The sequence below is a fragment of the Dermacentor andersoni genome, chromosome 1 (assembly GCF_023375885.2).
Source record: "Dermacentor andersoni chromosome 1, qqDerAnde1_hic_scaffold, whole genome shotgun sequence".
NCBI lineage: Eukaryota > Metazoa > Arthropoda > Arachnida > Ixodida > Ixodidae > Dermacentor > Dermacentor andersoni.
In genome coordinates this window covers 98,379,221-98,404,512 of record NC_092814.1, presented here as the reverse complement: position 1 = coordinate 98,404,512, position 25,292 = coordinate 98,379,221, and the positions used below count along the sequence as shown (strand labels likewise).

The following is a 25,292-nucleotide window of genomic DNA, read 5'->3' as shown; positions in this document are numbered from 1 at the left end:
GTCTTAACAATGCAATGACGCCAGAGTCATTACAATTGAAATGCAGTGTATTGCTGATACATTTTCCATGCACACTTCATTGATAGTGTGATACTAATGGCAAAGAATATAATAATATGGTTAGATATGCAAAACTTACTTTTGGCAATGACTTGAGGAGCGCTGGTGGTGCATTTCTTATCAATGAGTACAATTTAGCAGATGTTGAAATTGGTGTGCACACTCCTTCCGCCTGAAACCACAGAGTTAACAAACACTCCAGCTATCATGGCAATGGCTAGTTTGCATTTGCTCCGAACATACCTGAAGTTCTGCGGGAGCTCTGTCATCACTCAATATGTCCCCGTCGATTGTGTCAATATGTACCATGAGCAAAATAGCAGTGTTGATGCAACAGTTCTTTTTCACTTCCTGCTGCTCCACACAGTTAACTATAAAACTATAGTAGAAAATTGGATGCAGTTAGTAACCTAAAATATTAACATCTGAAAATGCTGAATACAGGCAAAACAAGTCAAAAGCAGGAATACAGGGGCAGACATGTGCCAGCAGAAAGAGCACATAAAGTAAAAAATAAAAGGGGATGTGCTGTCAAAAGTATCAAAACTGAAAAATAGTAGCACAACCTAGATGATGTTGCAGTCAGGATGCTGTATACATTGCCGAGTTATATTTTCATATCCACATACATTATTTAGCCAGTTATTTCTTTTTTGAAGGTTAAAAAGAAGCCATGAATGTGTAATTTGACAGTGTTATCTACTTATGGTTGGTAAAACATCTGAGCACAACAATCTAGCATACAAAATTTTTTGCAGCAAGCAAGTAATATGAAAGTGTTATAATATTTTCTTAAGTAAAAGCCCCTCTCACAAAAAAAGTATTCTTACTTGAAGCAGTAAACCAGAAGCATAAAGAAGTCCAGGGCAGACATCAGGGTGTTCATCAAAGCACTGTCAAAGCTAGCAGGCTCTAAGGAAGTGCATAGGCTTGGGTTCTCTTGCAGGAATCTTGACAAAAGAATTTTCAAGCCACCTTTGGGCTTCTGCACACAATTAAAAAAAAAAGAACACTATACACCAAGGATAATAAAAAAACAACTTGACGTTTCAGGCCTAAGCATTAACAAGAGGCAGTATCTTGAGTACATACACTAACAATCACACTTACACTGTCGTTCTTTTGACAAAACAAGAGAAGGAACTGTAACACCATGGTCTGTACCTAGAGTAAAGAATCGAAAAGAAAAAAAGAAAATAGAATTACAAAAACAGCAACAAAGAAGAGAAAATGAAGAAAACAATAATTTAAATTAGATTACCATAGGCTTCAGAGATTTATAATGCAATGGCATCACTTGGTCTGAGCTGATGGAACAGGCTAGCACAAATGCTGGGAGCCAGGTCTTGCTAATCTTTGAAAGCTTCTTTCCAGGTTCTTCAGAACCAGCTAGAAACCTTAAGGAAAACATCAATGAAAAACAGCAACTCATAACTTTATTTGTGACATGAAAAACAAGGATAACCATTACAAATGCCCACTTATAGACATATATATCTAATTCCTTAACTTTTTAGTGTCACTGAAGTACCAGTACGCTTCCACGTTTCTGTTCCGCCATGTCAGAGATGTACCCATGCATTCTCCACTCTCTCCCCTCAGATGTTGGCAGTAACACGAAGTTGGCGAGCCTTGAGGTGGTTCTGCCATTTGTTGTATATTTCTAGAAACATATTTTCTCCTCTCTCTGGGTTTGCTCAGTTTGGGTTTTTGTTAGTGGCTGTGGAATGAGCCTTTATGTGGGCACGGTTGCGCCACGCGGAGCACGCACATCCGCAAATGAGAAAGGTGGCTCCCGGGCTTTGTACACCACTACGGTGGCAATTTTCCTCCATTCAAATATTTGCACCATAGTATAAGGTCACTACTCTTGTGTGTTTCTGCCATCTGTTATACGTTTAAACAAAATTTTTTATTATTATTATTATTTTTAAACATCTCTTGCTATCTTCACTACAGCTTGCCTCCTTTCCAGTGACAAGGGCGCTCCTTTTGTTGGTGTACTTTCTCTAAGATTGCCCTGCCCTCTGTAGTATCTGTTTCATCTGCTGCTCTCTCTGCTTTGTCTGGTTGAGTTCAAATAAATCAAGGGCTCATTCCTTGAGTGTGGCCGTGTGATCTCTTTGAGATGGCTGCTCATGCAGCACCTTCAGATGTTGATAGGAACAGTTGCTCTTCAGACTCTGCATACAAGCCAAGCTTGGACTCAGAAGGTGATAGTTTGTTGTCCACATGCAGAACAGGCAACTTCAACAGCATCCCATTCCGACCCTGACATCATGAAAAAGTACAAAGAGCGATGGTATTTTTGCATCTGCTATTCAAGTTATTCCTTTTGTGAGACAGGAATGTAAAGACCATACCAAGAGAGCATTTGCCATTATCCGTGTCATCATTTCCCTTTCTGAATAACCAAAAATAAGACCGTTGTGCTCGTTTCATAATATTCAAGAAAAAAAACTATGGGGGTGGGATCACCCCCCCCCCCAAAAAAAAAAAGAAAAGATTGAAAGTGTTAAAGCAACACACAGTGAAAGCCAAATACAATTGACTTCCGTTAATTCAACCCTGACGGGACCGACAAAATTTATTTAATTATGCGGTGGGTCGAATTAAGCAAGTTGTAGAAAAACGCCATTTGGCATTTGGCAGCATATTTCTAATTCTAACACACTCCCAATTCAAATGTGCACCTCCTTTATCAGAGGCGTATGTATCGGGGGGGGGGGGGGGGGGGGGCAAAGTAAGTCATTTGCCCCCCCCCCTCACTTTTGAAACTGCAGAATATATGCGCCTAGAGTGACAACCAAGATCACTTGGGTCTACAGAAGGCGCCTTGAAGCACTGATAATAGGGTCTGGCCTCTCCACCAGCTGCATGTGGAGTCTCGGCCACATTGGTTCTTCAACGCACTCATCACTGGTATTTATATAGCACACACAGTATATAGCAGTTCGTAAATTTCCCCACCTCTGCAAGTCTGAAGTCTTTCAAGTCTTGATCTAGACATTGACTCGGGCTACTTGGTCTGTCAATGGTGCAATTGAACCTCAATAGGGCAATTGAGGTTCCCATAGCTTTCAAGACTAGTTTCACATATTTGGTCATGAAAGGTGTTCTTGCGGTGAAACTGAAGCAGCATGAAGCGTTCGCTTATTGCTGCCGGCGGTCTTCACCACATCAGCGTTGTGACAGCTAGTGCTCGTGGTTTTCGAGTGAGATGTCTTTATATGCGCCTGGACGTGCGTGACACCATGCTTGTCATAGGCATATCTGCCGGTTTGGGGGTTTTGTGCCCCTCCCCCCACAGTCAGAATTTAAAAGGGAAAGTAGGCCATTGATCCACCTCCCTACGCGCAGACACTTGTGAAAGTGAGCACTGTCGGCTGCACGCTGCACAAACATAACAAAACAGCTGATGCCAAGTTTTCTCTCAGAATTGGGCTTACATGGGCCCGATTTATTTATTACGTATCCCCTTGCTTCAGGCCTTGCCTCCACGTGCTGTAGCAGATAACGCGTGACTCCGTACTTTGCGGTGCGAGACACCTGCGGGACATGCCTTGCAAGCCTACATTGCTGAGAAAGCTATCGCTAGGCTGTCCAAAACAAGTTTAATCTACCATCACTTGCATCGTCCCGTGTTTGTTGGAGCCGTCTAACCTAATCATCTTTGAAAACACAAAATCAAATTTGCTTGAATAATTTACCGCTTTTTTATCAGTGTTGCCATTTTAGCGATTTTGACGCTATATTTTGAGACTTCTTGTCTGTTTACGGCAAAGTTTGCTATTTAGCAATCAGTGACTTTTTTAGTGACTTGAATGAACAGTTGGCGATATTTTAAAGACTTATAAGTTAGAAAGATTGCTTGGAAAATGGCCTTCAAGAACGCTCTTTGATATTCAAAAGCCACATGCAAGTGGCCGAAACTCGTTGTACGATGCATAGGCTCCGTGGCCATGATGAACCAACGATTGCCTTCACATTGGTAGCCTTCACATTGTGATAGTGCTTCACAGCACTGTGGTCACCATAACCTTGACATTGTGGTCACAAAATCGAAGCTTAATTATCATTTACAAAACCTATTGAATGTGCATATAATTGACTATTACAAAATGTATGCGAACCCACAGCGTTTAAACACTGCGGGTTCAGCGGTGTCGCTAAATTCATTCGATTGGTAGATGCTTGGCAAGAGTCTCAGATAACTAATTTACCAAAACCAAGCGTAATAAATTTTCTTTTCAGATTTAGAACACAGCAGATGAATAAGACCAATCGACTGCATAAAAGTGTAAATATCGGAACGGCTTAGCTCGTTCACGTGTGACTGAACAAATCGCTTCCGTATCTCACGCCTTTTGGACCAATTAGTACTTCACGACGGCTTTCAGCTAGATCAAGAGTGAAAATATGGTATTTGACCTGTACAAAGCTCGGGTAATTGTCATTGCCGTGTTAACAACATGTGGCCAAGCGCGTTCCACAGAATCTAGTTCTGCTACCACAAATGTCAACAAGCACAAAAAATTTAGGGATAATATGCCGACTAAATGCATTTTTATACTAAGAAAACTACGTTGCTTGTGTTCTTTTGAATCGTGCTGTATTTGTAACCTTCCAACCTGAAGATAATGAAATATTTAAGCTGTCATAATTCAGTATGTAAATATTAGAGGTAGACGATCAAATATAGACTTTTTCAAATACGAATCGAATACAAATAGTAAGTATCGAATATCGAATAGACAGACACAGATGCCCATATTTACAGCAGGAACATTTGTTTCAGTATAGTTTGGAACATGCTTGCACTGAATAGACAGGCAACTATCACGCACAACTAAAATAGTTTTAAACACAAGATCACAACAGTCATGAAAAAAGCTACATGAATAGCTGCTTGACACCTTTAAGCCTGGTGGCAAACAAGCTTTCCAAGAATGACAGGCATCTGAAACTGACCAACTTTTCAAAAACGCATAATAAATAGTTCTTGAAAAAATATCAGAAGTTATGGAAGAGGAAGATAAAACACTAAGGAGGTATTTGTGTGACCTAGAAAGAACACAAAGCCCTTTACGAGAAAAAACATTCCTGGTTGTGATGTAAGTGACAAAACTCCTACATGACTAGGCTGCAAGAAAGACTAATTGGTAGGCCATAAGTACAATATAGCTGATTGTCAAGTATTGGACGAAAAGAAGGGGAACTGAGGGGCCCGGTTTTATTGTAAGAATGCTCGCACGTATTTGTTAGTCAGAACCATACGAAAACAACAGGTAATGAAGAAACGGAAAGCATAAGATAAATTATTTGTAGTTTCTAATTGAAGTACAAAATGAGAAGCTATTGGGAAATAGAGGAAAACTCAACTTGCTGACGGTGAGAGCCGAATCCACAACGTCTGCATTATGTGCACTACAAGTTGTGCTACGACGATGATGGCAGCTCCCACATCCATGCAGTCTTGGGTGTTTATGTATGTATACAGGATCTAACCCAAGGAGTGTTAACCAGTGCAAAACTTCCACCGCAAAAGCGAAAAAAAAATTAATTATGGGGTTTTACGTGCCAAAACCACGATCTGATTATGAGGCACGCTGTAGTGTCCGGGGACTCTGGAAATTTGGACCATCTTTGTTTCTTTAACATGCACCTAAATCTAAGCACACAAGTGTTTTCGCCCCCATCGAAATGCAGTCGCCGTGGCTGGCATTCGATCCCGCGACATTGTGCTTAGCAGCCGAACACCATAGCCACTAAGCAACCACGGTGGGTCCCGTGAAACTGAGAACAAAGCTTGTATTACCAATCTGGTTTGAGCATTGCGTAAAAAACCTTGTTCCTGTTTTACTTCTGATAACTATAATTTGCCATACTTTGTTCAGCAGGTGGAGAACATTAACCTGATTTGGACAGTCGGTTGTTGCGAAATATTTGGTTAAATTTGATATTCGAAAATACCGAACAGTTCATTTTCGAATACGAATAAAATATTACACACCAACTATCCACATTCGAAACTTCGATATTCACCTATCCTATAGTAAATACATTACTAAAGTCCTCTATACTCTGTTTGTAAATTCACTGTTTTCCTTCAGCTGCATGAACGTTAGACCAACACGACACGTCTAGGTAAATTATTTAGTTCACGCTACCTTATATTAGAGTGTTTCAAAACACCTACATTTTTGAAACTCACTTCAGAGTTATAGTGAGAGATTTAGTGACTAAAATGTTGGCAACACTAGACTGTAACGGTTCATAATGCACGATTGAAAAACAGATCTGTCGATGAGAAAGATAACTTTCACTGACACATTTTTTGCCTTGCTTATTGCAATGGCAATCGGGTAATCTGCAAGGGAGGCGAACTTTACAGTATGCGCACCACCTGGGCCTGCTCTGTGTATGCATTCTCCGCCCAGCCGTGAATGTGAACTTTCATATAACCTCCAATTAATATTTTCCAACAAATCAACATGTCATTTACTCATTAAAAGAATGTGTCATCATTTATTGGTCTGCGGCCGCTAAAGCAGCATCTACCTAACCTCCTTTCCACCCAGAAGGAGCCAGGTGGGAGGGAGGTTAGGTAGATGCCACTGACATAACCTCCGCTCCCCTTGGAAGGAGCCCTCCATATCAGGCTTTGTGGTAAAGCATACAAGAAAGGAACATGTACTGCAGAGAAGTCAAAGGGTAAATGATATGTAGGGTTATAAAGCTGCCATTGCTGGCGTGGGGCATCAATGTGGACAGAGAGAGAGAGAGAGATGACTTGCCTTCCCCCGCTTGAAAAATAGTTGGTACGCCACTGCGCTTTATTGCTTGGGAGCTCTGAAACGGCCACATGACCAGAGTATGGGTGATCATTGACAGGCCTGCCAGGTTCTGCAACTTCTAATCAAATTGGCTAGTTTTAGAGGCTCCTGGCGACAGAAAATCATGGTTGGTGACTTGGCTACATTCTAGCTACTCTTGGCAGTGGTAATTAGTAGAAAACTAACGCAGAAATGACATTAAAGCTCTTAAAATAAGTAGAAATCTAACGTGCATATGATTTTTAGCAAGAAAAATGGGCAAGGGTCCAACATGTGTTGCTCAGCCGTCGCCAGTTTTGTAAAGTCAGCTTTGCCACACGGTTTCTTAGCTTCACCGCAATAGATTTATGTTATGTGGCAGAGCATCCGACCAACGCAAAGGAGGTTTTGGTATCGTGTCCGATTGTACCACACAAACAATTTTCGGCTAAATTTTCATAAGAAAGAAAAAATAGGCTGAGCTGGAATTATGTAAACACCGTAATCACATATTGTGAGCTACGGTTATTGCTTGAAAACCTTCCTAGGACAGGCCAAAAATAGGTGTTTTCGACGAAAGATGACGTGTGTTCAACGCATTCACTGTCCCCCAAGCTCTGCCGAGACAGACGGTGCCACTAAGGGGTCGCTATGGGCACCCTGCAATGAAGTTTGCCTGTACATGTTGCGCCACCTAGCAGCGGCAGTGAGCACCCGCGGGTAGGCCCTCATCGCCATTTCACAAGTGGCCGTGGTGCGCTCAGGCCTGCCTGAAAGCCTGCTTTTCCAATTTTCCAATGGATTCACCGCGGCCTCTTGGCAGTTCCTTCGTGAGAAGTATGAACAAAAAGAACAAGCACAGATACTGCTGCGTTAAGGATTGTCACAACCACGAAGGGAATGTAGGCATCAAATTGTGCTGCTTTCCTTCAAAACCAGGGGAAGCAACCCGGCGGCTGAAGTGGATCATCGCGGTTCGTGTCGGTCTTGCGAATTTCTGTTAAACGAACTAAGATGTAAATGCAAAAACAAGAAGAAAAAAATAGAAAAGAACCAGCAGCGGCATCCGTAAAAACACACAATAAAGTGTCAACTGCATAAAAATGCGTGAATTGATTCCCGCTATTGTAAATCAGTTTTGATAGTTGTTTAGCTCGCGTTGCTCAAAAACAAATGTGCAGTGGTTGTTACGTGTCAAATCTAGCTTCGTAAGCACTCCTTGCTGGAGCTTTGTACGCGCTGTGCTTCTTGCTGCGCCAAGATCAAGACACAAATGCTGGAACCGAGCTCATTCGTGCCAATGTTTACTCGCGCTTAGAACAACAGAGCTAAGGTAGGCGTACACTACAGCACATGTTGAGTATTCGAAAATTAGCATTTCTCTTGCACACGCAAGTGCATATTTCTTCAGTCTTCACATTGTTTAGTCTCAGCTGATTGCTCTCTATGACAAAAAAGAATTATGGGGTTTTACGTGCCAAAACCACTTTCTGATTATGAGGCACGTCGTAGTGGAGGGCTCCGGAAATTTTGACCACCTGGGGTTCTTTAACGTGCACCTAAATCCAAATACACGGGTGTTTTCGCATTTCGCCCCCATCGAAATGCAGCCGCCGTGGCCGGGATTCAATCCCAAAACCTTGTGCTCAGCAGCCCAACACCATAGCCGCTCTCTATGATGCTTCAGCGGTAATGTCCTCTCACATTCGAGCCCGAACGATGATACCAGAATACGCTCGAGGCACTTTGTCAATGGAGAAAAAAGCACTTACCTGCCAATTCACCAAAACCTCTACAATTGTGAGGTGCAAGGCATGCTTCAAGTAATGAAGCGATAAATTACAGTTCAAAGACATCCACGGCCGTATTGGCTCACTTAAGTGGCATAAAATAATGATTTGCTAACTCACTCTGAGTTCGACATCGTAAGCATGCTTGCTTTATTGTGAGGAATACTTTGCAACCTGCGGTGGTTGCTTAGTGGCTATGGTGTTGGGCTGCTAAGCACGAGGTCGCGGGATTAAATCCCTGCCACGGTGGCCTAATTTCTATGGGGTCAAAATACCAAAACACCCGTGTAACTAGATTTAGGTCCATGTTAAAGAACCCCAGATGGTCCAAATTATTCCGGAGTCTCCCACCACGGCGTGCCTCCTAATCAGATCGTGGTTTTGGCACCTAAAGCACCATAATTTAAGAACCTCGCTGTGATGTTCGTGCTGTTTACTTCTTTGACACGATCTACATGGTTGTAATCGTAAAGTTGACGTCCTTTCTCAAGCGTCGGTGGTCCAAAATGGGCCTTGATGTTTTCGATTACCTTAAAACCGCAATTTAGAACGTCCAACAGGTTTCAAACGAGCAATGCAAAAGCATGCCTCCGTAGCAGCGGCTGCCTCGGTGTTTCGCGCAACTGACATGGTGGCGCTGACGGCTGAGCCGATCGCTGCACTGTCTGACCATTGCAGGGAGCCCATTTGGGGTCGCCATAGGGGTCAGGCACATGCATACTGACTGGTTAAGTTAGAATTATCTGGCAAAGGCCAATTGCAGGATCGAAATAACGGAAGTATAGGCCTATAGAAAGGCATGGGCGCTGGTCGAGACCTTCGGTCGGGATTGAATTAACTGAAAAATCGAATTAGCCAGACTCAAATTAACGGATCTATTGTAATTGCATTAAGTATGGGCTGCTGTAAACATTTAAAATAAATCTGAATTCAGCTCTGTGTAGAAAGAGAGCAGCTTACAATTGTGCCAGCAGTGGAAAGTAGAACCACAGGGGTAGAACACTGCCCTCACTTCGCTGCCAAGTTGATTGAGAGAAAAATGTGCCAAACACAGGCCAAACGCTTCAAGGGTTCTAGTGTCCCTACAGTCCACAACGATTTTTGTTTTGATTAATAATACATAGAAAAAAAATACACAGTAAAATACAAGGAACTGTAATACATGGAAAAGTGCAATTATAGTGACTAACATTTCATATCTGATGTGCAACTTCGACCACAAAATATTTCACAGTGAAGCTTCCTTTGATTAACTGATTGATTGAAGGGGCACCACAAGGCCACAATCTCGTTGTAAAGAGCCCACCTCAGGTGCAGGTCACGGGTTCGATTTCCAGTGCTGATGTGAACCTACTGTTTCGCCGAAATGGGCACAAGTGTCCCCAGCCTGGCGCTCCCCTTCTTTCAACGACATTGTGCAAGATATATATTTTCAGGTGTAGACACAGTGCAAAAATGTTGTTGTGAGCGCCTATAGAGAATGTCCCTTCGCGCTACCTTTAAACATACCGATGACTGCAGTATCACCTAGTGATAAAGCCGTGCATTTGCCGTATTTCTGTGCGTATAACCCGCACCAAAAATTCAATATATGTAATAGTAAAGCTGGGGTGCAAGTTATACGCGAATATCGCTTTGAGGTGTGGCTTCACGGCAGCACTGCGCACTCTGCCATGAAGCCACACCTCAAAGCAAGTTTTTTTTTTTTTTTTTAATGGTCGCCTTTTTACGGATTGCCAATTTGGTGGGGTGTAATTTTGCATTTAGTAGTCAGCGAATAGTGCGCGCAGCCCCGGCATACTCATACGTCACCCATTCCCATGGCAGTTCTCGGTCCACGCGAACCACTTCGCAATACGGCGGAGAGCCAAACTATCGTTGGTATTTTCGGCTCGGTCGCGTTTGTTCCATCGCTGTCGCCCATGTATGTGCTGCTCCATTCGCGACGTCATCCTCTGTCGTGTGAATACTAGCTGCGAAGCGATTCGATTCACGCCACATGTCACATGACTGATTCGTTCGCTATCACGTACATCGTGTGAATCCAGCTTTATCAGCATTGCTGAAGAGGTGAGAACAGAGTCACAGGCCGAAGATATAATGCGGACGTGTTGTGCATCCGTGAATGGAAACTGTTATTGCAAAGGTTTGAGCGTTGTTGTATGCAGTTAGTTCTGCGTATTATATGCGTGGATATGTATATATATATATATATATATTTCAGGCTGCTGTAATTGGGGGCGCTGGTTATATACGGAAAAATATGGTGGTTTCTCACGAGCGCTTCTCCGAGAGATGCGAGCGACACGCAGTCAGCTTAGCTTTAAAACGATGAACAAGGCAAGTGGACACCGGCATGAGCACTGTGCACACATGTGCTGGTGTTTCCGCTGAGCAGCCATGTGCAATTTGTTAAAAACAACATCAGAGTGGCACACATTTTCTATGGAAAAGCACTTCCCACTTGCTCTCAAGTGACAGACCTATGATCAGAGAGTTATCTCGTGGCATTGTTTTGAACCAGGAAACATAATCAGCCCTTTCTGCAAGGAGTGCTCTCCACACACCTGAAGAGCTGTCTTACTTCTCAGCGGTGATACATTTGGAAAAGGAGCCTGTGCCTTAAGATGTCATTGCAACAGTCGTGAGCGCAAATGTGACATTTGATGAGTGAGGTGGCCTGGGCTACTTCAATTGTGGCAATTTTCTGTAGCCATCGCGGGCCACATACTAGTACAGTAGTACATAATAGGTGGAAATAACCTCAAGTTTGATGGGAATGCCCCCTTATTCAAGCATTGATGTGCTGAACAACTGGCCAGGAGCATGCTTGTACCCATCCAAAAGTAACATCTGGGCTATGAGAGACATCACAGTGCCTAGGGAGCCCTCTGAATCACTCTTGGCCAGTTGTGATCCTTAGCGAGCACTTAAATCTAAGTACACAAATGTTTTTACATTACAATACTGTTGCAACATTGCCAGAAATTGCCAAGAATCAAATCTGTAACCTCACACTCAGGAGCACACTAACTCAAAAGCCATGCCACTGAGTCATAGCAGAGGGGTCTGAGGCTCCCCTTATTCTTCACTTTCTGCTCTACAAGTCTCATGATGATGCCACACTAAAGATGTACAATGAGTCAAACAAGGTAATTCATCCTCTAAGATTACTTCAAATTAGCATAAACTCACTCTGCAACCATAGAAAACAGCTTCTCAACAGTAGTCAGTAGGTTGCCAAGTTCCTCGCACTTCACAGGCTCAAGGGCGAGTACCGGACATATGGTAGTCCAGTGACGTATAAGACAGAGCACAAGTACAGGGCATTGTTCCAAAATGGTAGATGCATCAGCTCTAGACAGGTTGCTTTGAAATAAACCCTGAAATAAATAAAAAGATTTTAGCTGTGACAACTCCTATGCGTAATGTTTTTGCTTCTGCATCTAAAATTAAAGATGTAAAATTGCATTAGGTAAAGTTTACTGTCATGACTGTCGGTGAAGAATGTAAATGTGCCTCTAATAGAAAAAGCAGGAGATCAAACTGCAACATCACTTGATCTGTAATTAAGCATTAATTACATGTTGAGCCACTGCAAACTTAAAATTCTTTTAAAAAATACACCCTGTACTCGGTGAATGCAATAGATTTCACATCTCATTAAAAGTGGTTTCAAGTGTCCACATATGTGGCAATGGCAATGCCTGAATTGCCAAGGTTTAGTAGTTAATTGATTATTAAGTAAAGTCTAGAACCAAACCTATTTTGTGGTGGCTATTAGCTCCATTATTAAGCGGCAAATATCAGGACTATCAGGCCAAGGGAGTTTGGAGCCGCTCTCGGAGCAGAAAATTTGACATATTAGAGCAGGTTCGGAGCAGGAATTCTTCAGGTAAGGCTCAACATGAGTGAACTACAGACAAATCAAGAAAATATATTTTTTATTTGACTTCGCAGAACACTATTAGGTTACGGCAGATCAGTTCTGTGGAAGCCCACAAGGTGGCGGAAAGTTCACTAAAGGAAAAAAAATGTCATATGCCTGACATGTCATATGCCTGAATCTCGTCAATTCGGTAAGTTTATTCTTCTTTCTTATGGGGTTTTACGAGCCAAAACCACTTTCTGATTATGAGGCACACCGTAGTGGAGGACTCCGGAAATTTCGACCACCTGGGGTTCTTTAACGTGCACCTAAATCTAAGTACACGAGTGTTTTCGCATTTCGCCTCCATCAAAATGCGGCCGCTGTGGAGGTAGGTAAGTTTATAAAGCCAGCTAATTAGATGTATCCGTGCACAATGAACAAGAAATGCTGACTGTGACAACCATGAACACCCTCAACATCAATTGCTGCATCAATTGTCACTGACAGCAATGCAAGTTGGAAGGAGGACAATGGCAATGAAGTATGTAGAAATTATGCTCAACTATGAACACCTTTGGTCACTGCTCTAGCATTAAAGGGCCCCTGAAACGGTTCGGACAAATTTTGTAGACGCGTAGGGTACAGCTTAAGTAGAACATTCTAACCACACTTTAAGTGAAGCGTTACGTATTAATGGAGCTACAAGCGATTACAAGCTACCCTCCTCCCTAGCCATGCTCTTCCTCCTCAACTCGTTCGCCGAGCGATCGGGGCTAAGCTCTCCGCCTTCACTGGTTCTGCGTCAGGATGCGACGTCACATCGTCCACTTCCGGTTGTTTTGGAGTCCACCCCCGCCCGCGCGAAACGTCTCCGCTAGCGGCTTGGCCGTCAACCCCAAGCGAGAGCTATCGAAGCAGCGTGCATTGTGAGCATTCTGTCGTAGCGCCGAACGTGTCTGTTATTCCAGTAATCACACACTAGCAGAACGTTTTGATGGAACGCTGAAGGAATAAACTCAAGCTGATGAAGGAACTTTAGCGTAGACGTACGTGAGCTACCTGATCGGTCTCCACGGTCCAGCCACCCGTTGGCGCAGAGCTTAACCAGCCAAAGAAAGAGCTAATATTGCTCTAACCAAGTGTAAAACATTTTTAACATTTACAAAAACAACGTGTTAATGATTACACTCCTGCGAAAAATTTACACCAGAAGAAGAATACATTTTGTTACTGCTACTGTGTGTGGTTGAGCTCTATGCCACCAGGTGGCTACACCGTGCAGACCATTCACATTTGCACTTCTGTTCATCCCCTGAAACGTCACGCAAGGGGACACGGCCAGGCTCAGTCCCTTTGCGCTTGCGTTTACCCTAATACCAGACTCGCGAAACACTATTGCGTTAGTAATCTTCCGGTGTAAAGTGACGGCCGCAATCGCGCAAATCCTGGCGCTGCCGCCAGTCCGCTCGCCTACCGGCTTGTAGAAGGACACGATGTCGCAGCTTGACATATTGCCAGTCACTACGTTTGCAGTCCACAATGCAACAAAGTCGAATCATAGCTTTCGCGAAAAGACACACCGACACTGACTGCGAAGCTCTCGTCAAAGACGGAGCACGCTGTAACACAAGCAGACGACACTTGCTATGTGCTGGAAGTGCTTAAGTGTACTGAAAAATCGTTCTTGTGCATTCTCTTTATGCTTTTTTTTTATAAAGACAAATTAACTAACATTCCAACTATTACAAACATAATTTGTTTACCATAAAGTTGGAAAAATTATCGATCACGCGCCCTGGTCAGCCAATCGGATAGCTCGCCCCACTGACGTCATATGGGCGATTTCCGTCATATGGGTAGGGGCGGCTTAAAATTCCGCCGAGCAGTGTGCTGTGATCGGCAGCGATGTGCATTTTTAAAACCGTATGATAAATTACACGCTTTACGCGGAGCACTTAAATGTGTCAATTAACGATCAGAAGGACCTACTCTAACGACTCAGTACATTTGTAGAAAATCGTCAAAATCGTTTCAGGGTCCCTTTAAAATTGAATGCCAATCTCTTCAGGTTTAAAAATGTCCACAGTAAAGCAGGTTTAAAAATGTCCACAGTAAAGCCTTGTGAAAACAACTGCTCAACTGAACAGAAAAATCATGGTCATATTCCTTGCTGGACGGCTTCCAGTTTAGGAACAATCTAGTGCAGAGAAATCTATCACAAGCCATTACCTTGAACAAGTGCAGAGTCAACATAGGCATGTCCTGCTGACTGCAAAGAATATGTAGCTGACAAAAAAAAAAAGAAGAAAAAAAGAGAAGGCAACAAAGTAATCAGACATGTATATAAAAGCAAGAAAGCTAGACACACAGACACACAGTTATGTGTATAAAGGATACAAATTGCACTGTATCACCACTTATACAGGGTAAGTATTTGAGGACACAGCTTTGTTTTGCCATAGACACCAACATTCTAGTTTTATTTATCCAGGCACTTTACTTTGTCTTCTCCAACCCTTTTATCACCCATCTATACATTTTTTTTTTCTTTTTTCAGAGTAGCCTCGAGCAGGCAGTCATGCAGAAATCTTACGTGTACTCACGGGCTTCTTTCACGCTCAGAAAAATACTTTTATGTAGCATATATTGAGCAATAGAAAGCTGTATCAGGAGTTTTTCATGTTGCTCTACAATTTTCTCACTGACACTTTTGATCTAATTATAATAATTGCAAAGTTAATTAATAAAGACAAATTATGTGATTAGGCAGAATGCAAAAAATAATCTGAGTATCTCCAAGCGACGGCAAACAATGTTACCTTTGTTCGGTACAGCTATGTGGAATTTGCATATTTTCAAAGGTTGGCTAAAGTTACATGAAACACCCTGTATATATGATAATTGGAGCAGTCTGGAGCCCACAAATTTTCATTTAGAGCATTAATATGACTAAACAGCCTAACAGTCACAATACCTTGAATTTTTCAGCATTAAAGAAGTGGTGAAAAGCGGCTGAAAGGCATTTTTCATACTGTTATTGTACTAAGTGCTGGTGAAGTGACTGGAGGTGCACTCCAACAGAAGATGTGAAGAAGTTAGGGTTAGTGAACACCTCAGTGTTTTGACGTAATAGTTCTGCGGAAACTCGCAAGGTGGAGAGAATTTATAAAATGTCGATAAGGTGATAAATTGATAAACGTTAAAAAAGTTGATAAATTCGACTTCGCCTGCCATCTGCTAGCTGCCTGGTTAGCTCAGATGGTAGAGCGATTGCCCCGGAAAGGTGGTGGTCCCGGTTTCGAGTCCCGGATCAGGACGAATTTTTTTTCTCTAACTGCGAAGCTTTTCTTTCGAGGAACCCATATGGGTTTCCTTTGTAGCACTTAGCTAGCTTTGAGTGGATGCCTCATTTTCCCTTTATTAACCACAGTGGTTTATTCAAATACATTTCTAGGTAATGTAAGAGCACCAACTAGCTTAAACTCTGCATGTGACTGACTTTGCTTTGCCACTCACTAGAAGCACCGAAACATCTGGAGTTCATGTTGAGTGATTGGGTGTACACCCCCTAAATAACCTAAAAGTAGTGACATTCCCCTTCTCCTGGCCTATCCTTCTCCAAGTATCATCGCCCCACATGCCTTCCCTCGTCGCTCGCAATTTGCTCTTTTTATCGGAGTGATCTCGCTGCGAAGCACCGTGATTGCCACTATATCAAGATTCACAATGACCACGAATGCCGCAATCGCGGAGCTGCGTGCTGAAATCAATAACTGTCAAGGCGCTAGACCTAGCAAAAATAAAATTCACGAAAACAAAAGGAAGGGCCAGCAGTACTTGGACAGCTAGCAAACTTGTTTCCGCAGAAATGACGCCAGCACAACAAAGTGATTACGCTCCACCAACAGGCAGGCGCAGATAAGCTCCGGACCTCCTTGCCTGCCCTCACTCCCCGGCTCAGGTGGCAAGATAACAGAATGTCGCTACATTTACTTTTATTATAGTCCATATATTTATTTAGGGGATCCAATTGGTTACAGCTGTATGCACCCACTGGCAACAAAAGCAACTATTACACGACCTCCGAAACCAACCACACAACGCCCTGCACTGTGCCAGGATCATTTGCTGATACATGATGCAGCTACCCTACCCACCCTACCGGAGCCAAAGCTGCCAAAGCTGCTCTGGCACAGAGTGGCACATTTCTGGTCATTTATGCCCTTTTGGGACAATTTGACGCAGCAATTTGCATGAGTATCAAAATGCCGCAAATGGCACAGAATTACCACACCTGAAATTTTAACCTGATTAATCATATTTCTTTAATCTGTTAATTAATCAATGAATTGGATTTGTGGAGTATGTGAGCTAAAAAATAAAAACGGATTATTTTTGTGCATAAACTTTAAAGAATAAACAAACAGAGCTATTTGAATGGACAGTTCCTTTTAAAGGGGCCCTGCAACGCTTTTTTTCGGGGACCATGTTTGCTCTAGATCTATTCTCAGCATGTCATATAACAAAACGCAAAAGTAATTATGAAAGTTGACCTACACAAACCTAAGTTATTGGTCAGAGAAAATTCAATGTACAAGCAAAATGAGAGTTACCCTCCACTCAAATTTTCGCAGCTTTAAGTAGGTGCCGCATTTCACTCCCCCATGACGTCATACGGTGACATTAATAGCGGCAGGGCATTAGAGGAAGATGGCATGCCATGGTTGCCAAACCTGCTCACAGTGTTAATGACATTTTAATGGCCTCCGCTATTGGGCAGCACTCCGCTGTCGTGCGCGTCGGTTGGTCCAATCTTGGAGGCAATGGCATCACTTTTACACTTACAACTTCTGCGAGGCAGCCGTTGGCGTGCCAAAGTGCTCCACATGTTGATGCATTATTCTTATGGTTGCAACACCTCGCCCGTGGCTGTGCTCTGTTTAAATTTGGTTGTAAAACGTAATGCCCTAGCTTTTTTCGCACTACTCGTAATATTGTGCGAATAATGTAAATTGCACATTAAATTTTTAACCAATGATCATAGCATCACTTTTTGGCGTCACATTCTGTCAGTGAAGTAAACGAATACAGCGCATCGAGGTGATGACATCGGTGCCGCTCAACAAGCTTTCCCTGGTGCATCGGAGGGCCCCTTTGATAACGCATCAGCGACCCTTTGCTTAAGTAGATAGATATTGAGCACATAAAACTCATGCAGACATAATCATAAGTCTAGCTGTAGTGAAAGTATTCATTCACTTGATCACTTTCCCACCAGCTTGAAGTGTAGCACACATGGGTGGCTTTTTGTACTGACTTCCGAGAGACATGCACGCAGGTACCATAGTAGTTCAGTCCGTGGCTCTCTTGCTGTTTAACAAGCGAAGCGGGGACATTAGTGCCAATGCTTGCCTATTTTTTATCATGTGACCACAACTGATTAATTGCAATAAAAATGTTAGCCCCAATTAAAGCAGTAATTGATTAATGAGATGGTTAATTGATCAATCACCCAGCTTAGTGAGAACCTAGGTGCTGCTGCAAATGGTGAAAGTAACCATCTATCTCAACTTTCTGATCTGAGCTAATTGATGTGTGACAGCTGCTTGTTACTAAAAGACACACACTGTTAAAAACTGCTCATGTTTCCAATTTCTCTGTGGGATGTTCATGGGCTTGGGCTTTTGCAGTGATTCATTTTGTCATTTAAGAGAACCTCTCTACAAAATGCTGAAGTGAGATAACAAGCCTAATAATAAGCAAGGTAGGAATATGGCTCACATACATATAAATTCAGTTTCAGTAAAACTTTACAATATTAGGAACAGAAGGCATAGCTAATTACTAGGAACAAAGTGAGCAGTATTGACACCTTTTCATACAAAGCAAAAATTTTCAGCTTACCAGGTTATTGTTTATCACTGTTATAAAAAGCTTAACAGATTCACTTGTCGGGCAATCATCTGTTCTGTTCACCAGTAGGCAGTACGGAGGGAGGTGACAATAAATCCTGCACATATTTTTTTTAATCAACCGTCAGCTGTGTTATAGCATACACTTGCTACAAGGAAGTAAAAGACACATATTTGGTTAGTTGGTCACACACATTTGCAAAACCAAAGTGTAACTAAAGGCAGCAACAACAGGAACACACACAAGATGATAGCTGCCAAATGAAATCTACAGTGAAATTGAACATTTTCATTCTTACAATCTTGAGGCAAAATGAAACAGTGGACCACCATCAACAAGTTCCCATTCATACAATTTTCAGGCTAATATGTTCAAGGTAGAGAACACTGAAATCATCGTGTTTGAATCTACAATTCGGTTCATATGTCTTCCCAGATGGGTTTTTTTTTTTCACACTTTTCTGTAAGGCGTCATTAATGAGGGTTTATTGTTAATAATAATAATAATAATAATAATAATAATAATAATGTCTCCATGCCATTTTTACTAACCGAAGTAGCTCATAAAGAAAACCATGTTCTGATATCTGTATTCTCATCAATCTATTCTGACACCGGTCTAATTCTGTGAAATAAGGAAATGACCTTCTAAGGCTGAGAGTGATAATTCCTAAGAGTCAACCATGCACTTTGAAATATATATTTGAGTCACATAGTTACACTGTTTTCTTACAAGGGGTAAAATGAGCGTAGTACCAGAATAGATAGGGCTGAAAATTGGCCACTGACACCAGTGCAAGTTGGAAAACAGGCAATATTGCACAAGTGAAAGCTTCAAGAGAAGAAGCACCACTTAGTGGCATGGAGCACATACTTCCAGAGCAGCAAAAAAAATTACATTAGGGCTTCTCAGCCATAAGGCAACGCCAGAAGATGAGTTCAGAATCGTGTTGCCATTTCCGCAATATCTACCCACGGATATTTAGCACACTTATGTGAATAATGGATTCTAGTAGATTTTCCTTATTTTCCTTATGTTTTTATGGAATATTCTGCTTCAGTGGAATCGCAACATTGATTTGCATTGTCTGCCTTTGATAACATAGACATTGTGATAGAATTCATAAACTTTTATGACATTTTATATTGTAGAGCACGGATACGTTTTAACCACAGCAGTGATTTTTCTTGAGGTTTGCCGCACACTACCGGATGCAATGGAAATTGCGTCACCGTCCAACATGGCAGAACCTGGCCCACTTCAGGCCAAATGGGTAGCCATTCCTAAGCCATTTGTCCCCTTCATGGGAAGTGACTGGAGCTGTAGACTTTCGCTACCCATGTCACCTCGGCAGCAAAGTTGGCTGTTATCTCAGCAGTCTTCTTGAGTGGTTCTTGATAACAAGGGATAAAGGCCTAGCCTATGGTCAGATGCAGGCAGCTCGCGATGTCACTGCAATAGATGGTGGTGCCATCTCTCACCACTACGGGGGAAAAACACAGCAAAACACGCCACACTGTGACAGATGGCACAACCGTTCTGTTGCAGAGAAATCACTACCTTTTGAGTCGACTAGCACTTGCCTTGGATTCATTGGCATTGCTTCATGCAGCATAAGCCTTATATGCATCAAATCAGTTTCAGTTCAACTTGATTCAAATCAATTTTGGCCACATCAAAATTGCAAGGGTAGCTTTCAACCTTTACAGTGGATGAAGCTGTTTGTATAGACAAGTGGCAACATCCATGTTCAATATGTAAGAATACCGTCAATCAAACTGATCAACCACCAATGGCAGGCTAAGGAAAGAGTTAAGCAACTTACCTAAAAAAATTTATTGCCTTCTCTACCACATCCAGTGGACAGCCAGCAACTTCAGTTTCTATTTGTATCAGTGCTTCAGTTGCAAATGGTACAGCTTTGCTTGAGAAACTGCTGGATGAATTCAATAGAAGACTCTGTGTGGAAAAGAAAAAGTTTTTTGTTTTCCTCTCACTTGAAGGTACTTTTTGAAGTCTTGCACACACCTGCAATAGGATATGAAGCTGGGCATGGTTGGGCAGTCTCGGTCCACGACAAACCAGAACTCGCAGTAAGGTTGCACACAGGCACCTTACACTGTCAACATCAGCAAGAAATCGAAGTAAATCTTGTCTGAAAATGAAGAAAAGTAAATAGGGCACTGTCATTCAAAGAACCAAAGTAGATAATATGATGTGATCGCGAAGATGATAACATAAAATAAAATTCCAAACACAAATTTCATATAAATAAATTATTCGTAGAAATGCAAAAATTTTGGTGTTTCTTTATCAATGCTAAGAGCTTTCAGAACAGTCAAGCATCTTACAAGAAGACTGCATGTAATGCCTGAGTGTAAATTTATAAGAAGCTATGCTGAAATATTTTTTTTAGTTTGGCAAGCATAAAGACTGAGAAGCACTGCAGATGCCCGTGGATTACCCGGTTGCTCTTGCTCATAGTTTAAGAAGTTTGACTTTTCTTGTCTAGAAGCAAAGGAACTGTGGAATGATTGTACATTGATTTTCACCCATACTGCTAAATATTTTGTAATAAAATTGGCTATGTATACAGAAATGATTAATAGCATGACATAACGCTGCTTCACACCTGATATACTAAGCCCATATTCTGAAACGTTCGCCTTCCGCGAAACTATTGCCTTGGCCACGCCTCCGCCAACGGCGCACGCAGATTGGCTGTTTTAGCAAAACCAGAAACTAAACAGTGCCATCTTGTAGTTCCGGCTACATCATTTTAAAGTCATGGTGTCTATGGGTGCTCTCGACATGTATTGAATAGCTGAACACGTCTTTGGCATTCAGTTGGTGGTGAAGTGTAGTAGATATGAGAGGTGGTAGTTTATAGTAGTCTCTTTTGTGGCGTTATAAACGCGTTGTTTCGCAGTGATATTTGTTGATTCAATTAAAATAAAACATTCAACCCTTCGTTTTTAAATTTATCTTACCTAAAGCAGCCATAGCCAACCACAGCCAGTGCGCAGAACCTGTACTGCGACCACTACACTCGAAAACAACACACCCGAGCCGCTCTGCACTCACACGGCGTGGTCTCTTATGTGATGCAAAGCATTCGAAAGCGCGTGCTGGTAGTGCACGCTGACATCACGGGTAAGCAGCTGCTTGATTTATTGAACGTGACAATTGCAGCGGCGAAACTATCGCGGAAGGTGAACGTTTCAGAATACGGCCCCAGTATTCTAGAAGTTCCAGGGTTGCCAGAATAATTTCAGGAGCCTTTTGTGTCATACAAAGAGAGAATGGGTGCTCTACGCATAGGTGAAGCAGCACACTTTAGCAAACATGGTTAGCAGTTGCCATTACACATTTTGACTGCTGAACATCATCATTATCGACCTACTAATTAAGTCCAGTACAGCACAAAAGTGCCTACTGTCTAATGCAGCCATGCTGTCTTTCTGTCTCCTAAAATTAAGCCTATCACTTTGCTTTCCACTGCTTCTTCTATCAGTCACTAAGACAAGAACAAGGTTAACCCCTTAGCAGTTTTGGACGAGCCCTGCTTGTTGAAGTCCTCGCGTTCCTAAAGAGTTCATTCAGGACGGGTGCTGCTCGTCCTTGTGGCATTCGTTCGCCACTTAAACACTTTGGACAAGAGATACTCGTCGACGGCTTAACCGGTGTTTTGGTTGGCAGATGGTAGTATGCGCCCTGTGGTTTCTTTCTTCTTCTACATCTGGAGTGTGTTTTTAGTGTGGCAACTGGCTTTTTCAAAATGGTGTCTGATGGAAGCTATGCGTGCATCGCTGGCCCGTTTTCCTGAAAAAATAAAGTCATCTCTTCACCTTCTTCTGATGATGATGGTTTAGACACAGAGTGTACATCATTTAAAGCGAAGACAAATGTGATGACTGCAATGAGCAGCTCCTCGTATGAAGAAAAAGAGGAAAGCTCACAGGATGACATTGCAAGTGTGCATCTATGGACTAAAATTGACATGAACAGCGTTCCAAGAAAGCCTCCACCATTTACAGCTTTTTTTTCTGTACCCTGTCAGAAGTTTACTTTAAGCTCGCCAGCTGAATTGTTTGAATATACTGAGTGTTTTCTAGGGGATGAGCTGGTTTTTATAGTCTATGAAACAAATCTGAAAGCAACTCTGCATAACTCCTTGTTTTGAGCTGTACCACACACTGCAAAAGCTCCCTTAGTCAAATAAAGCACTGTTAGCATGCACAGTTAACATGTTTACTGCGTTGTGGGTCACCAGTGGGTCACAGTCAGTGCTCCTCCTATACTGCAGCAAAGTGATGGGCATTCATCTGCTTGCTGCTGCGATAACTTTGACACTTGAACGCAGAGGTCTGATTTTTGTTGCATGAGATTATAAATAGCCAGACGAATACTTGTCTGATGTTAAATGCTACGACCCACCAGTGACCCACCGGTGACCCATGCACGAGAACTCTCCATCTTGTGCTGCCATCTGAGGTTCAAAATTGCAACATATCTTTTTTATTGCATTGGACGTGCGGTGGCGCGCTTGTTTCGAAGTGCGGAGTGGCAGCACGTTTGTCAGTTGCGTTGCTTGCAAATATTTGTGTCACAGTTCTTTAAATACATGCCGTTGGACTAAGTATATGCGTTTTTCCTGCTGCTCCCAAACTTTTGAGCACGTCTAATGGATCCTCATGCCTTTTACAGATGCAAAAGAAAGCACAACGCAGAGAAAACAAACGAACTTAGTTTTGGCGGGAAGAACGCACCATTAACTTCGCAATCATCGGCTGATGAGTCAAGTGCTTCAGTGTCAGATGTTCAGAACTGGACAGACAGTATAGTCAGTGACCAAGATAGTGTTTACGAACCATCACAGACCTCGACCAGCACATCGAACAGTGAGTCAGACCTGCCTGATGATTCCAAGGCAGACGATTCAGGCGACAATATCTCATTTCTTTCAGCCCATCTCTAGAGAAATGGTCACCAGCAATGACCATTTCGCCTAGTGTGACGCCACACTTCAGGCCAGCCACTATCATTCAGTTGCCATCTAGCGATGATGCCCTGACTTATACTCAATGTTTATTACGGATGATATCTGGCAAATCATGGTCGATGAAACAAACAGGTATGCACAACAAGTGTTGGAGTCAACTACTCCCAAGTCTAAATTGCGGTTGAAAAATTGGGTGGAAACCAATGTCCAGGAAATGAAAGCATTTGCTGGAATACTGATCTGTATTGGTCTCGTCAGTCTTCCTTCTCTGAGTCACTACAGTCCAACCTCAATATATCAAACATGCATATATCAAACACTTTCTATATCACTTGAAAAATCGCATGCATGTTTAATTTTTTATGTTGAACGGGGTCGGACGTAAAATGGATATATCGAACTCTGCCACCCCAGACCACGTGTGCTCTGTTGACAGGTGGCGAGCTTTCCCACGACACCCTCGAAGATAGTGGTGGTGTGATGGGCATTCCCAGCTGCTACACACTATAGCTGCACACATCGATTACACCGAGGGCGCCATTTGAACGTAGCGGTATATGCAAGTGGCGGCTTGGCTAGTTCGACAACGTGAATGATGCATTGCATTTGCCACACTGACTCCTCCTCAGTGCCGCGCTTTGCGACTGCCACGCCTCGTCAGGAATGGCAGTTTGCTTTCACAAGGACACACGACAGCAGACATTCACTGGGCTCACTCATAGACCCCTTGGCAGATGCCACTTTGTTACTGAGTGTGTTTCAAAATGCTTCGATTGATGGACACGGAGATTGCAGCAGAAGTAGCAGCCAAACGAAGATGCTGCCGAGGTTGATCCCGCATGCGCTGATTTTGCCCTGCTCCTAATTTCAACTGAGGCTGTAGCTGCTTTGGACATTCTACGCTGCAACAGCGGTGCAATAGAATGCACCAGCCTATTGCTTGTAGATCATTTAGACTGTGTTGAGAACGCTACGGTTAAGCACTTAGCTGCCAACAAGAAGCAGGCTACACTGCTGCAATACTTTCAGCCAAAGAAATAAATAGTTTGTTTGAAGCTTCAAGTGAGTATTTACTGCACCCCGATTGGTTCATTGACTGATTTGTATAAGTTCTTTACGCATCTTTAATGTGATTTTATATATCGAACTATTTCACAATCCCCGCACTGCTCGTTATATCGAGGTTCGACTGTACTAGGCAAAAGGAGACCTGTATGGCGTTCAAATCATTCATAAAAATATGAGCCGTGACCGCTTCTTCCTGCTTTTGAGGTTCTGGCATGTTGTGGACAATGAACTGCTTGCAGAATCGCAGGATCGTGTCTTTAAGATCCGGCCTCCGGTAGAGAAATTGAAAAAAAATTTCGCTTGAGCCAGGAAAGGAGGGTCCCGATCGATGAAACAACGGTGCCCTGACGTGGCCAAATTTTGTTCAGACAGTATATTCTAGGAAAAGCCTATGAGTACGGAGTCAAGCTCTTCAAAGCATGTACAAAAAACGGTTACATGCTTAAAAGTCGACATATATGCCGGAAAGTCTGATTGACAAGTTAGCATCGGACACACCGAAGATGTACCGTATCTACACAACTGTAAGTCGACCCCCCCATATCGCATGACAGGAAAAAAAATAAAAAAGAAGAGCATACCCGAGGGCGCATTTGATAACGAAAATTTATTAGTAGCTGACATGGTCACTGGACTACTCGTCTTCACTAGTGCTGCCATCATCATCCCTGCTATGCTCCCACAGCGCGTCGTCGTCCAGCAAAATTCCACATTTGGCAAACGACTGCACCACGACATCTTGTGGAACAGCAGCCCACGCCGAATGCACCCAA

At 42.6% G+C, this 25,292-nt stretch overlaps 1 protein-coding gene across 4 annotated transcripts in view; it reads right to left on the bottom strand.

The window, feature by feature from the left end:
- LOC126543290 (uncharacterized) overlaps positions 1-25,292 on the bottom strand; it is a 98,840-nt gene that overhangs the window by 14,983 nt on the left and 58,565 nt on the right. For all 4 annotated transcript variants that reach the window (XM_055061827.2, XM_055061826.2, XM_055061828.2 and 1 more), the window contains 10 exons: positions 20,478-20,604; positions 20,275-20,408; positions 18,441-18,546; positions 14,766-14,822; positions 11,861-12,048; positions 1,322-1,457; positions 1,171-1,224; positions 891-1,045; positions 304-439; positions 140-232 (listed from right to left, as the gene is read on the bottom strand). In XM_055061827.2, coding sequence (XP_054917802.1) covers positions 140-232; positions 304-439; positions 891-1,045; positions 1,171-1,224; positions 1,322-1,457; positions 11,861-12,048; positions 14,766-14,822; positions 18,441-18,546; positions 20,275-20,408; positions 20,478-20,604 — 1,186 coding nt within the window. The remainder of the gene's footprint in view (positions 1-139; positions 233-303; positions 440-890; positions 1,046-1,170; positions 1,225-1,321; positions 1,458-11,860; positions 12,049-14,765; positions 14,823-18,440; positions 18,547-20,274; positions 20,409-20,477; positions 20,605-25,292) is intronic.